A 13,542-nucleotide genomic window follows, 5' to 3' on the forward strand; every position below is an offset into this window, starting at 1 on the left:
CTTTCAGTTTATTTATATAGTGAATTACATTGATGGATTTTTATATGTTGAACCATCCTTGTATCTCTGGAATGAAGCCAACTTAATCATGGTGGATGATTTTTTTTTTTTGATGTGGTCTCGGATTTGGTTTGCCAGTATTTTACTGAGTAGTTCCACATCAATGTTCATGAGTGAGATTGGTCTGTAATTCTCTTTCTTGGTTGAGTCTTCGTGTGGTTTTGGTATCAGGACAAGTGTAGCCTCATAGAAAGAGTTTGGCAATGTTCCTTCTGTTCCTATTGTGTAGAACACTTTGAGGAGTATAGATATTAGCTCTTCTATGAAGTTCTGGTAGAATTCTGCACTGAAACCATCAGGCCCTGGCCTTTTTATGGGGGGCGGGGGAAGACTTTTGATGACAGTTTCAGTTTCCTTGCAGGCTATGGGTCTATTTAAATTGTTCACCTGGTCTTGATTTAATTTTGGTATGTGGTACCTATCCAGAAAATTGGTTTTTTTTCTTTTATTTTTTCTAATTTTGTAGAAGACAGGTTTTTATAATATGACTTAATGATTCTCAGGATTTCCTGAGTGTCTCTAATGATGTCCCCCTTTTCATTTCTGATTTTGTTAATTTGGGTGTTCTCTCTCTGCCTTTTTATTAGTTTCAATAAGCGTTTATCTATCTCATTGATTTTTCTCAAAGAACCAGATCTTTGTTTCATTGATTCTTTGTATTGTTTCTATTTTATTGATTTCAGCCCTTAATGAGATTATTTCCTGTTGTCTACTCCTCCTGGGTGAGCCTCAATCTTTTTGGTCTAGAGCTTTCAGGTGTGCTGTTAAGTCCCTATGTGAGCTTTCTCCACTTTCTTTATGTAGGCCCTTAGTGCTAAAAACTTTCCTCTTACCAGTGTTTTTCCCAGTATCCCATGGTTTGGGTATTTTGTGCCTTCATTTTTGTTGAATTCTAGGAAGTCTTGAATTTCTTTATTTCTTCCTTGACCCAGGGGTGATTCAATTGAGCACTGTTCAATTTCCATGAGTTTGTAGGCTTTCTTCAATTAGTATTGTTGTTGAATTCTAACCTTAAACAATAGTGATCAGATTACAATACAGGGGGTTATTCTAATTCTTTTATATATATTGAGGTTTGCTTTGTCATCAAGTATGTGGTTGATTTTATAGAAGGTACCATGAGGTGCTGAGAATGTATATTCTTTTGTGTTTGGGTAAAATGTTCAATAGATGTCTGTTAAGTCCTTTCGAGACATCTGTTAGTTCTCTTATGTCTCTGTTAAGTTTCTGACTGGTTGACCTGTCCATTAGGTAAAGTGGGGTGTTGAAGTCTCCTACTATTAATGTGTGGGGTTTGATGTGCGATTTATGCTTTAGTTTTTTTTTTTACATATATGGTTGTTTTTATAGTTGGGGTATAGATGTTCAGGATTGAGACATCATCTTGATGGATATTTCCTGTGATGAGTATGAAGTGTCATTTTCCATATCTTCTGATTAATTTTAGTTTGAAGTCTATTTTGTTAGATATTATGATAGCTACACCCACTTGTTTCGTGGATCCATTTGATTAGGAAATCTTTTCCCATTCCTTTACTCTGAGGTAATATCTGTTTTTGAGGTTTAGGTGTGTTTCTTGTATGCAGCAGAGGGATGGATCCTGCTTTCTTATCCATTCTGTTATCCTGTGTCTTTTTATAGGTGAATTAAGTCCATTGGTATTAAGAAGTATTAATGACCTTTGATTGTTAATTCTAGTTATTTTTGGTGGTAGTGTATTGTGTTTCCCTTTTTTGGGTTTGCTGGTGTGAGGTTATCTGTTGTTTGTGAGGGTTTTTTTTTTTGGTGTAGTTAGCTTGCTTGGGTTGAAATGTTTTGTGTTCTAATTATTCTATGGTGAAGGAACTTTTTTTGGTCCAATGTATTTTGTGTTCTTTAAGCCTCTTGTACCTTCATAGGCATATCCTTCTTTATGTTGGGAATGTTTTTGTCTATGATATTGTTTAATATGTTTTCTGTGCCTTTGAGCTTGAGTTCTCATTCTTCTATCCCTATTATTCTTAGGTTTGGTCACTTCATGGTGTACTGAAGTTCCTAAATGTTTTGTTAAGAATTTGTTGGATTTAACATTTTCATTGACTGATAAACTATTTCCTCTATAGTATCTTCAACTTTTGAGATTCTCTCTTTCATCTCTTTTATTCTGTTGGTTATGCTTGCGTCTGTAGTTCCTGTTTGTTTACCCAGATTTCTCATTTCCAGAATTCCCTTGGATTGTTTTCTTTATTGCCTCTATTTCAGTTTTCAAGCCTTGAACTGTTTGCTTCACCTGTTTGATTGTTTTTCCTTGGTTTTCTTTAAGAGATTTATTGATTTCTTCAATTTTTCTTTGTCTTTTCCTCCATTTCTTTAAGGGAATTTCTCATTTCCCCTTTAAGGGTCTCTATCATCTTCATTTCATTATATTTAAGATCATTTTATTCTCCTTCTTCTGGGTTAAGATGATCATGTCTTCTGTTGTATGACCACTGGGTTCTGCTGTTACTGTTTTGCTTTTTAGGTTGTTGAATGAATCCTTGTATTAGTGGATACCCATCTCTTCCTCCAATTGGTGCTGGCAGTGTTTTTGCCTCTTGGCCCAATCCTTGCAGTTGCTGCCTGTGTCTTAGGGGGCTGTTCTTGGTCTGCTCTGTGCAGTCACTATCTGTGTCTCAGGAGCAGCTGGGGTCGCTCTTGGCCTGCTCTCTTATTTCCCTTTGTGCAGTTGCAGTCTGTGCTTCAGAGTTCCTCTGAGGTCATGGGGGATGGGCAGGTTTGGGGGCAAAGTGGGCCTTGTAGCTTACAGGGTCAGATCGATGTTGGAGCAGCTTGCCTGCAGGAAGCTTGCCTGTTGCCCGGCTAGTGAAGCTGAGGCAGGTGGAGGAGGGTCCCGGAGTTTTGCTCTGGTACCGAGGGTCTGGAAGGTGGAGTGCCCAGCTGGATGGCTGATAACTCACCTCTTGGTCTGCTCTGTGCAGCTGGAGCCTTTGCTTCACCATTGGTCTTTTTGCTTGATGCATCTTCCATAATTTCTATGTGTTTACTTCACGATACAAATATTAATACCATTTGTATACACAAGCAAGGGCTCTCTGGAAAATAATTTACAAACAAAAATTCATTGAAAATTAAAAAGGAGTCAATGTAGCAATGGATGTGAAAGGTAAAGCATTGGAAACTGTAGAATATTGAGGAGAAAAGGAAGCAAAACCAAAAATCCATGTTCACTGAGCTTGATGGATCAAGTCATTCATCCATACATCCACCCATCAATTTGTAAATTCATCTGGCTACTTCTTATTCACTTACCCACCCATCCACTTACCCACCCATCCACATGCCCATCCATCCATCCATCCATCCATCCATCATTCATCATCCATCCATCTATTTTTGCACATACCCAATCATCTACACATCCATTGATCTATCCTCCTATCTGCGCATCCGTTCCCCAACCATAAATACATTCATAAATTAATCTGTCTGCCAACTTAAACACCTCCACATCTACCCTTCCCCATATCCATTGACCTGTCCACACACCCATTGATCTATATCCACACATTCATCTATTCCTCCTCCAATATTCATATAAAACACATAAAGCACAGAATGAGCATTTTTTCTAGAGCATGGATTTAGGTAACTCTTAATTCCTCCTTTCCTAAAAATCATGACTCCTACTTCTACAGAAAGAAAAATTGAAGTTTTTCAAGGTCATTATCAATAAAATGTGTAGCTGTTATTTAATAAAATACGACACAAAGAACTTTTGTGCCTTTTTATTTAATTTCAGATGGTGCTGTCATTATCTTATTTTGGGACTGTGCAAATAACATCTCTGAAAAGTTAAATCATCTGTCCAGGGTCAGGTTACAAGGTTCGTAATCAGTGGAAAGAACTTCACTTCCTTTTAACCCCCAATTACCCTGTCTCTGGCTGTCACCTTCTGGCAAAAGAGAATAAAGACACTCTAAGAGCTTTGAGTTAAAAGAGAGGGTGGTTAAAAACTTATAAGGTTGGGGGGCATGAAGTGTGTCTGGAAGAATGAATAGGTGTTTAAGACATTGTCAAGAAGAGTAGAAACCCTGCGCTGAGAACACCAGGTGCAAAGGAGCAGAGACTTCAGCCTTCAGCCTCCATGGATTCAGACTCCAGCCTCTATTGTTCCAGACTTAAGACTCCATGGATCTAGAATTCAGACTCCATGGATCTAGACTCCAGACTCCATGGATCTAGACTTCAATCTTCAGCCTTCATGGATCCAGACTTCAGCCTTCAGCCTCCAATATCTCTTCCATCTCAGAGAGGAAATACGTGACGTTTCCAAAGGACAAGCATTGCTAGAAGACCTGGAATGGTGCTCATTTCTCCTCCCATGTGCAAACCTATGGGAGTGTGCTGATGGACAGCTCTGATATGAACTGGAGAGAAGTTTCTGTAGTGCCTGGAAGGTCTGGTGGAACCCAGGGCGCTTAGGCTAGAGGTAAGACTGACAAGGCCTGTGGCTGGTATCCAGCCAGTTATTCATCACTATCTCCTCCATTTACCTGTCTGATATCACTCAAACCTGTCTATCTGTCCATCTTACCCAGTTTGAGGCAAGCAGCCTTTTCAGTCAGATCATCCATTCATAGACCCTCTTAGAGCTCTGGCTTCTTTAGCTTGATTCTTCCCTTCCATGTGGCTATCACTCACATATGGTCATTAGCAGAAAGCAATCCCCCTGTCTATGGGCACTCTGCATATACAATTGGCAATGGGCATCTCCCAGCATCCACCATTACAAATGTCAGAGCACCCATTTTGCTCTTCTGTATGCATCCCTTCCTAGAACAAGGACAGTTACCAATCAAGATTTTGACAAACAGAAAATGAGCCAAAGAACTGTTATGAGTAAGTAAATACTGTTTCCAGGGCACATCATCAAGATATGCTCTTATTTGCCTTCTTTTTAGACCCTGGTATACATAAGAGATGGCTGGAGCCAAAGCAGCCACAGGATTAGTAAACTAATCTTACCTGGTTATACCAGATAGCTTTTGTTGCTTAATAAAACATAACTCTCAGTGGATTTACACAGTATCTATTATCCTTGGCTTTGTGGATTGGCATGTTGGCTCTTCTGGGCTGGGCTGGCTGGGAACTTTATCCACATGGCATGAGACTGGCTTGAAGTGAACTGTGCAATGAGATGGCGGCACACATCTTATTGCCTAGCGAGCTTGTCTTGACTCATGAAGGTGACAATCGTGGGTACTCAAAAATAGCAAGGTAAGACAAGTCCCACTGTGCAAGTTCACCTCTGTTATTATCTTGTTGGTCATAATATGTCATTTGACCAAGCTCAGTGCCAGGGTGAGAAGGGAGGACCTGAATACCACACCGTAGACAAATGCTTTACCACACCAAGAATAGGAATGCTATTTTGAAGAGAAATGTAACAGTTTTCTCGTGTTAAAATCATTTGGTCACTGGGCTGACAGTGAGTATTTGGGAATCCAGCACTCCAGTGGTTTCATAGGCTTGGAAATAGATTGGGTTGCATGGTGAAACCCTGTCTTAAAAACCCACTGACAGGCTCGTAGCTCAGTGACACAGTCTTGCCTGCATGCTTACCCATAGTACCCCTGAAGTAAACAAACAAACAAACCAAAAAATCCCAATTTATTTGTGGTAAAATTTGGATTACAGTTTGGATAGTCTCTTAATCCAGGGATTTTTTTTTTTTTGCCCCAAATAACAGCGTCTATGACTGAATTGAGGCTTCCAGACTACAGATGTCTAGGGCTGCAGCCCTTCCTAGAGGAAGTTACGTTAGCTCTGTGCTCTTCTGTCTCCTCCTTCTTTGTGTAAAGGTGATGAGACCATCAGGCGTTAGCTGAGTTGCTATACCGCAGTGCCACACAGTGCTAAAGGCGATGCTTGCCATGTAATAAGTGCACAAAATTAGAAAGAGTGTTATTGTAATTTCAGATTATCTCCCTGGTGGAAGCCAGCGGGTTCTTCTGTAAAGTAGGGGTTCCGGCCACACGTGAGATGCCATTTTTCTAACTATTATGCCTGCAGGAATCGCCTCAGACTTGCTGTAGTTAAATTAGAGGACGATTCTCATTTCCCGACATATCCAGCCAGAGGGCTGTGCCGAGGGGATTCCATCACGACATCTTCTTGTCATCTTACTGCCTGCTGGGCCTTGTTGCACAATACAAGGCTCGCAGCTCAGTGACTGAGTGGAAGAAAAATCATTCAACTTCACAGACTGCCCAGGAAGAGAAAGGATGAGACGAATGTAACTGCAGGTAATTAATTCTCCTGGTGTTTTCGGATATGTGCATCTGCTTCAATGGCTACATTTGCTAATATCAAGCAATAGGGATTTCTTTCAGAGTGATTGTAGTAAAAATTTGAAAAAGCAGTGGAACATTTTTGAAACACTAAGCTGGCCCCCTAAATCTCCGGCCTGTTTGGTATGTAAAACCCTTTATCCGGCATGAATTTTTTATGAAAGGATTGAGAACCCAGGAAATAAAAGACAGGGTATGGAAAAATTTTCATGCAAGAGATGACTTGAGGCTGCTTTTTAACCAATGATATTTCAAGCCTGCCAGGTCCAATCCATAAAACTCACCTATACTTCTCTTTCCAAACAGATAAGCCAAGTCAAAGATGCAGAAGGTACAGCTAGTCAGAAATCAGAGCCCTGAATCACCATGCGGAGGAGCATGGCCCACTGGTGTATGGTGTCCATTTTGGACTTCATACATAGGAGAAACAATCATATATTATATTTGGTATTTAAGCCATTGTGCATGTTTGGTCTGTCTGTTAGAATTCACCTTGACTGTAGCAATAGGTGTCTTACAATGGACACTGGTCTTAGAGTCTGATTGCCCAGGAGCTGTGGGTGTATCTAGGTAGCTTAATATCCTGAGCAAAGGTGATCTCTCTCACTCTTTGTACCCTGATTCAGGAGCTGAGCTTCATTTAGGATGCTGCTACTTCTTTTTGGGCTCAGCTAATCCACCTGGATACCTGATTATTTCCAAGGTTCTCAGCTTTGGGTTCCACAGAACTTTCCAGCTCCATGGAGACCAGCTCTTTGGTCTTAGTTTCCAGCCAAGAAAAGCTGTACACCATGTCAGGCACCACCTCATGACAGACAAGTATGCTACAGACAGCAAAGTGGGAGGGGGGAGCCAGTTAAGCTCTCTGACTCCATACAAGGAGCTACAGGATTTGGGGGTTGTCCTGCTACGTTTTGGTCTTCCTTTTGTCCAGTATTTCCTTACTATGCTCTGACGCCTCCCTTTTGGAATAGTAATGTATATTCTTTGCTATTATAAGTTGGAATTACGTAATGAAGAGACTTTGAATTTTGGATTTTTAAAGTATGTTGTGACTGAAAGACTATGGTAACTTTTGATAGATGCATTTTACATTATGATATGGCTGTGAGTGTATCAAGGCCAGAGAATTGAATAAGAATGTCATTTACTGGCTCATATGTTTCAATACGTGACCTCAGAAAGGAATAGCAGGCATGACTGTGCTGGAGAAGGTGTATCACTAGGGAGGGGTAAGCTTTGAGGTTTCAAAAGATTCACACTGTTCCCAGTGTTCTGTCTCTGTGCTTCATGATTGTGGACCAAGATGCTCTTGCTGCAAGGTCTTTTTCCCATCATTATGGATTCTGTTCTTCTGAAACTGTAACTCCAATTGAACACTTTCTTTTATTAGTTGTCTTGGTCATGGTGTTCTGTCAGAGCAACAGAATAGTAACCTCTATTTAGTAATAGAGTAAGAATAGTAACCTAATACCCCCTCAAAATTTCATTTAAGGAAAGAGATGAGAGTTGATCTAGGACAAAACTGGAGCCAAGGAGCCTGGGCAGTTCCCAGAACTTCTGGCTGAATTCTGATCACAAAGGAACCAAGGAAATTCCTATCTTTAAATTAGCGAAGAGGCTGGCCTCATCCTGACTTGAAGGGTATGTGGGAGACACTCAGTAATATTAGGACCACTCCATAACCAACAAGTAGCCTGGAAAGACCGTAACTTCAAGGAGTCTATGGGAGACAAGTTTTTTATCTGAGCCCAGACAACATCTGCATCTAACTGGAACCAGTGTCTCACATTTCAGCTTAAAGAAAGTCCAGGATATACTGACCATCAGACAACCTAAGCATCCCTAACATCCAGGGTTTGTTGGTCACACATGGCATTTCTTTGAGTCCATTTTCTGTCTAACTTGAATGAATCCTAGATCACATGTAGTCTCAACTGTGAACCCAGCAAACCCTATACCTGAAAAATCTTGTCATACAAGTCAAGTATCCCAGTGCTGATGACAGATATCAGGGAAAGTCCAAATCTTTATATCAATACTGTCAATTCCTTGACAATCAAGTATGCTAGGCATACCCCAGTTTCAAGTGTGTGGGGCCTTCAACCTGTCCCATCCCATCCCTGATCACATTATCACCTCAAGGGAGTCTTAATGGTGTCCTGGCTGCCACCAGTCATCAAGTGATCTGGATATAATCTGACATCATGGGCGTATAGACTGAACCTTCAACTTATCAATTCCTAAAGAAGCTGGAGAGGAAAGACACCTGGCCTAGAGAAACAAGGATGCCTCAATGCCCTTTAAGATTCTCAGTATGAAGTAAGATCAGGACACTGTGATGTAATATTGGAAGACGTAGCCATGGGAAAGCAGGGCAGTAGGTCTTGGTAAGAGAGCCCCACAGTGTTTCTTGGGGTGGGCTGGGAATATAAGGTATTGGCAAGAGGGCTGCTTTGTGGGTTCAAAGACATATATTCTTGGGGTAAAGACGCCATCTACGTTCTCTGTGGTATACTGTTGCTAGGGTGACCTAAATAGGGATGACTGGTGCTCAAGCAGCTTCTTGAAGTATCTGTGACAGGACTGTGATGAGATGTCAAGGCATCAGGCAACACAAGGATGTCAGTGAGTAGCATGCCAAATCAAGTCTGCATGCCAAGAAGAGAGGACATGAAGCATCTATTCATACTGCCCACCAGTGATAATCCACTCAGGAAATCACATGCTTCACCATGTAGGTGGGTAGTGCTTGAGACCTTCTCTTGGGCTTCTCTAGAGATGAAGCTTCCTGACAACAATCATTTTTCCTCAGCAAGGACTTTCTTTGCATGGCCAATGATATGTGTGTCTCAGAAATCACCATTATCATACTCTCTTCATCTGCTTTCATGTGTGTTTTATTTCTTGAGCATGTGTTCATATCCTTGTGTATGACTGTGTGTCCGCATGTTCAATTGTGCTGTATATGTCTGCTGTTTTCACCTTGTCTCTTACTAGAAAAGACGACAGCAGTTGAGGCAGAGCCAGCCCATGTGTCAGGACTCCACTTTCCTAACGTGGACAGCATGACTTTCCCAACCACCTTCCTATCCTACCTATTCCATCTTTCTATTTGTGAGATGTGTAGTCTATGTTATCTGTACTGTGTGCTTATGTGTCTGTGTGGGCACTATACTCTGCGGACAGATCAATGTTCTCCCGAGTGTATTTGAGATTTAAGAAGACAGTAAGTATTAACCTCTATCCACTAAAAAGTAGTCCAGGGCAAACCTGAAGAGCCATGCTAACAGCCTAAAGTGAAAGTACACCAGGATTAACCATGAACCAAAGAAACACCAAGAGGAGGAATGTACCAGGGTTTAAGGGCCCCTTTACTGATGAAGCCACATGGACATTCCTTAAAATATATGGTGGTTGGAGTGTACCCCGAGGTGTTCTGATCCCAAGACTTGTTATTTTACAGTTAACCAAGACCTTAAGGGTGACACGCGACAGAACATTTATATAAAATCTTAACACTCCCAAGAAATTTTGTCTTGATAAATGAAATAAGCTGACATTGAGGACCAAATGTGTGGATAAATCACACAGACTTCATTTACTGCAGGGGACATCCTTGATGTGACCCAGGATGACCCTCCCCTTAATCCACTCAGTGTCAGGCTTTTCTTTAGCCTGTTTACACTTCCTGGTGCTCCTTTTTTCTTCCAACTGTTCATCTTACATTTTCCTTGCCCAGCCTGCTCCTTTTCATTGTAGATCTGCATGAATGTGACCGCTAATAGCCACCTAACACAGTCACTGCTAGATTCTTTGGAAATGTCCTCTGCCTAAGCTGTTAATCCATAACTCTTCAATTTAGCCTTAGGCAGATTTTTCAGACAAGGGCAGACAGCAGTCATATTCTTCACTAAATATCACAAGATCACTTTCTAGGATACGTATTCTTCTCCTCTGAAGCCTCTTGAGTCTAACCCCACAGTTCATATCATCCTCACCAGCACTGCCTTCCATGCTCCTCCTATAATGGCCCATCAAGGGTCGCTTAAAGTGTCCAATCACTTTTATAGTTCAGAGTCCCAAAATGTTCCATATTCCTCCAAATAAAAGCATGGCCTGACCCTACCACAGCGGAGCCCCAGTCCCTGGCACTAACTTCTGTCTCTGTGCTCTATTACCATGCAGAGACACCATGATTGTAACTCTTTTTTTTTTTTATTGGAACACATGGTAGTCACCATGAACAGACCAGGCCGCAGAACGTAAGGGACAAGGGAAGGGGCCTTTTGGCACTACTGCACTGGAATCATAAGAGTGGGCGGCGGGGTCTGGTCTGGAGCTGGGACACCCCGCTGCACCCTCTAGGCTTAGTCTGTCTTCCAAACTTTATTGAGCAGCTTTACCACCTCATCGTAGATGATGAACACGATGGCCACATCTAGGCAGACTCGGCCCAGGCGGGGAACAGTGCCCTTGTAGAACGCCTTGGTTCCCTCATTCTTCAGGATCTGCAAGCCACAAGCCACTGTGTTCCGGTATTTGTGTGCCTCCAGGCCCTGCATCCTGGTCTTGATCACATCCAGAGGCGTGTTCCCAAAGACACTGGCTGCACCAGCAATGGCTCCAAAGACCCCCGTGATCAGTGGATTCATAGGCTTGTTGGGATTGTCCCCTCGGTACCAGTTGCGAAGTGAGGTCATAACGAAGAATCGGATGGCTTGGTTTGAGCCCTGCTTCAGAACAGTTGCTGTGAGGCCTTGGTACGTCCCCTTTAGCCCTTGTTCCCGAACAATCTCCCTAACCCCGTGGAAAAATCCTCGGTACTTGGGGTTGGGGGAAGTCTGGTCGTGAATGAACTTCACCTTGATGGTCTCCATGGGGCACACGACCATCACTGCCTCCGCCACGCCGGCGCCCAGACCACACAACAGCCCTCTCTTGCTGTCGAGCCGATCCTGAGCATCCCCGGGATGCATTTGGTTGCTGAGGAACTCTGAACGTCCCAAACCTGACAGCCGACTTGGGGATGGAGCCGTAGAGCAAGGAGCTGAGGCCGCGGTACAGGCCCAGGACGCCATGGCTGCGGACAGTTTGCCGCACGCAGTCCCCGATGCCCCGGTACCGCGGTGGGTGCGCGCGTTCATCTAGCTGCAATTGCGTCTTCACGTACTCGGTCGGGAAGGTGATGCAGATTTCTATGCCTCCCGCCAGGCCGCCTGCCAGGATTGCCTTCCCGGGGTGAGTCAGCTTGGCCTTCCCGGACCGGGGCGCGGAGGCCTTCAGAGCGCGGGGCTCACGGGGTGCAGCCATGGCGAGCAAGAGGAGGGGCGCCCAGCGTCGACCTCGTGTCCTAGCCTCCGCTGCGGGGGGCTCTCAGGAGGCAGAGGGCTGATTGTAACTCTTTTAAAGGAAAACATTTAATTGGGCTGACTCACATTCAGAGGTCAGTCCATTGTCATCATGTCAGGAAACACGGCAGCATGCAGGCAGATGTGGTACTGGAGAGGTAACTGAGAATTCGGGATCAGCAGGCAGCAGGAAGAGAGAATGAAATCGAGCCTAGCTTGAAAATCCGAAATCTCAAAGCCAGACCCACTTCTTCCAACAAGGCCACAACTATAATAAATAGCACCACTCCCTGTGAGCCCCTGGGGCCATTTTCATTCGAACTACCACAGATGCTACTCTGATTTTGCACTAGAAGTGGTTGTTCAAACTCCTCCAATTTATAAATTCTATTCCAGTCTGTGCCCCTGGCCCTTTCCTTTGGGGGTGAGGGTAGACAATGACGAAAGGCAAATGTGTGAGCCATGAACAGAGGTCTGGGAAGAGAGCTCTGGACAGTACACATGGAGATAGCTGTTGAAGAAAGAATGTGCCACTCACCGCCCTTCCTCTTTGTGAGGGGCCATCCCACAAGCCGGGCTGTAAGAAGTTCAAGCTGAAGACTGAAAGCACTCTCTGAAATACAGGAAAGGGTCTGAAAGAAGATGAACCATGGTAACACGTGAACATCATAAAAATTATTGAAAACTAAATGCGCATTGCTAGGGCATGTGATGCAGAGCAAAGTATAATGTAAAACTTCAAGGCTTTGTAATTGTCTTACGTAGGTAGCAGGAAGGCAGATGTCTGTAGAGGTTGGATACAGTTCCAGCTTCTTCCAGGTAGGGCTGGTGAGAGTTTAAGGCAGCATGGGCAATTGTGTCTGGGCAGTGAACTTGTCTACAAGCATGCCACTAGAACAGGGATTTAGGGTTTCCTCTTAGACATTTGCATTAAAGTGGTGATGCTACATTTTGGTTGTCAACTTGATAACCTAATGGGTTACTTTGGTTTTATTCATGTCAGTTTGAGGACCAAGGTCAGGAGGGAGAGATTCTGGAATCTATGGTGTCAGGAAACAAGTACTAATAACCCTAGTGAACATCAAACGACTCTTGGAAATCATGGGCGTAGTGATGTCTGGCCTCATTCTTGTAGGTATCAGTGTCAGACCTTGGGGTTATATTTCACCCTGTCTTCAGCACTGTCTAGTGTTTACCAGGAAGGTTTGGTTGAGGCTTTCAGTGTGATGTGGTGCAGTTATAGATCAACTAACTAACCAAGCCCTATGAGCAGACAGACTCTTCTTTAGTCAGGAGCAGTCTTTATTTCTTATGAGACCTTGATTGGGTCCTGGAGAGGACTGGAAAAAAATTCTGGCCACAAAATTTTTGAAGTCCAGGTGTGGCTCAGACCCAAAAAGGGACATACGTGACTCATCCAGTGGGAGGATGTGCCATGGGTTCAATGAAAAGACTATGGGTCAGAGTCTTTAAATACATGTCATCAATTTCAATTACAGACCAGCAATGATGGTAGATGTAGTGGCGTGACTTGTAATTGTGCCTATTCATCCAACTGTTGTGGTTTGTGCCTGTGCCTGTGTAGTCTCCTGGGGTTGAAAAGGAAGGCTGGCCACAGGAAGTATGTTCAGGTGCAAGGGGTTGGGCAGCAGAGTGGGTCTCAGAGGGACAGAGTCTAGTGGGTAGTAGAAGTGGGAGCCTGGTTTGGAGGCAGGTCACTCACCTTCTTGCAGGCTGGTGGGAACTATACCAGAGCAGTGAGGTTCTACTAGAGGTAGGGACAGAGTCCAGCTGCCTTGCTG

At 43.3% G+C, this 13,542-nt stretch overlaps 1 protein-coding gene across 1 annotated transcript; it reads right to left on the minus strand.

Annotated features, from left to right (window-relative positions):
- Positions 1 to 10,737: 10,737 nt before the first annotated feature.
- Positions 10,738 to 11,702, minus strand: LOC121457982 (tricarboxylate transport protein, mitochondrial-like). The gene is given in 2 exon segments (XM_041667091.1): positions 10,738 to 11,386; positions 11,388 to 11,702. Coding segments are annotated over 2 exon segments (942 nt in total). The 3' UTR covers positions 10,738 to 10,759.
- Between the last annotated feature and the right edge of the window lie 1,840 nt (positions 11,703 to 13,542).

The sequence above is a fragment of the Microtus oregoni genome, unplaced genomic scaffold (genome assembly GCF_018167655.1).
Source record: "Microtus oregoni isolate MIOR12 unplaced genomic scaffold, Mior012 000016F_ref0000370, whole genome shotgun sequence".
Taxonomy (NCBI): domain Eukaryota; kingdom Metazoa; phylum Chordata; class Mammalia; order Rodentia; family Cricetidae; genus Microtus; species Microtus oregoni.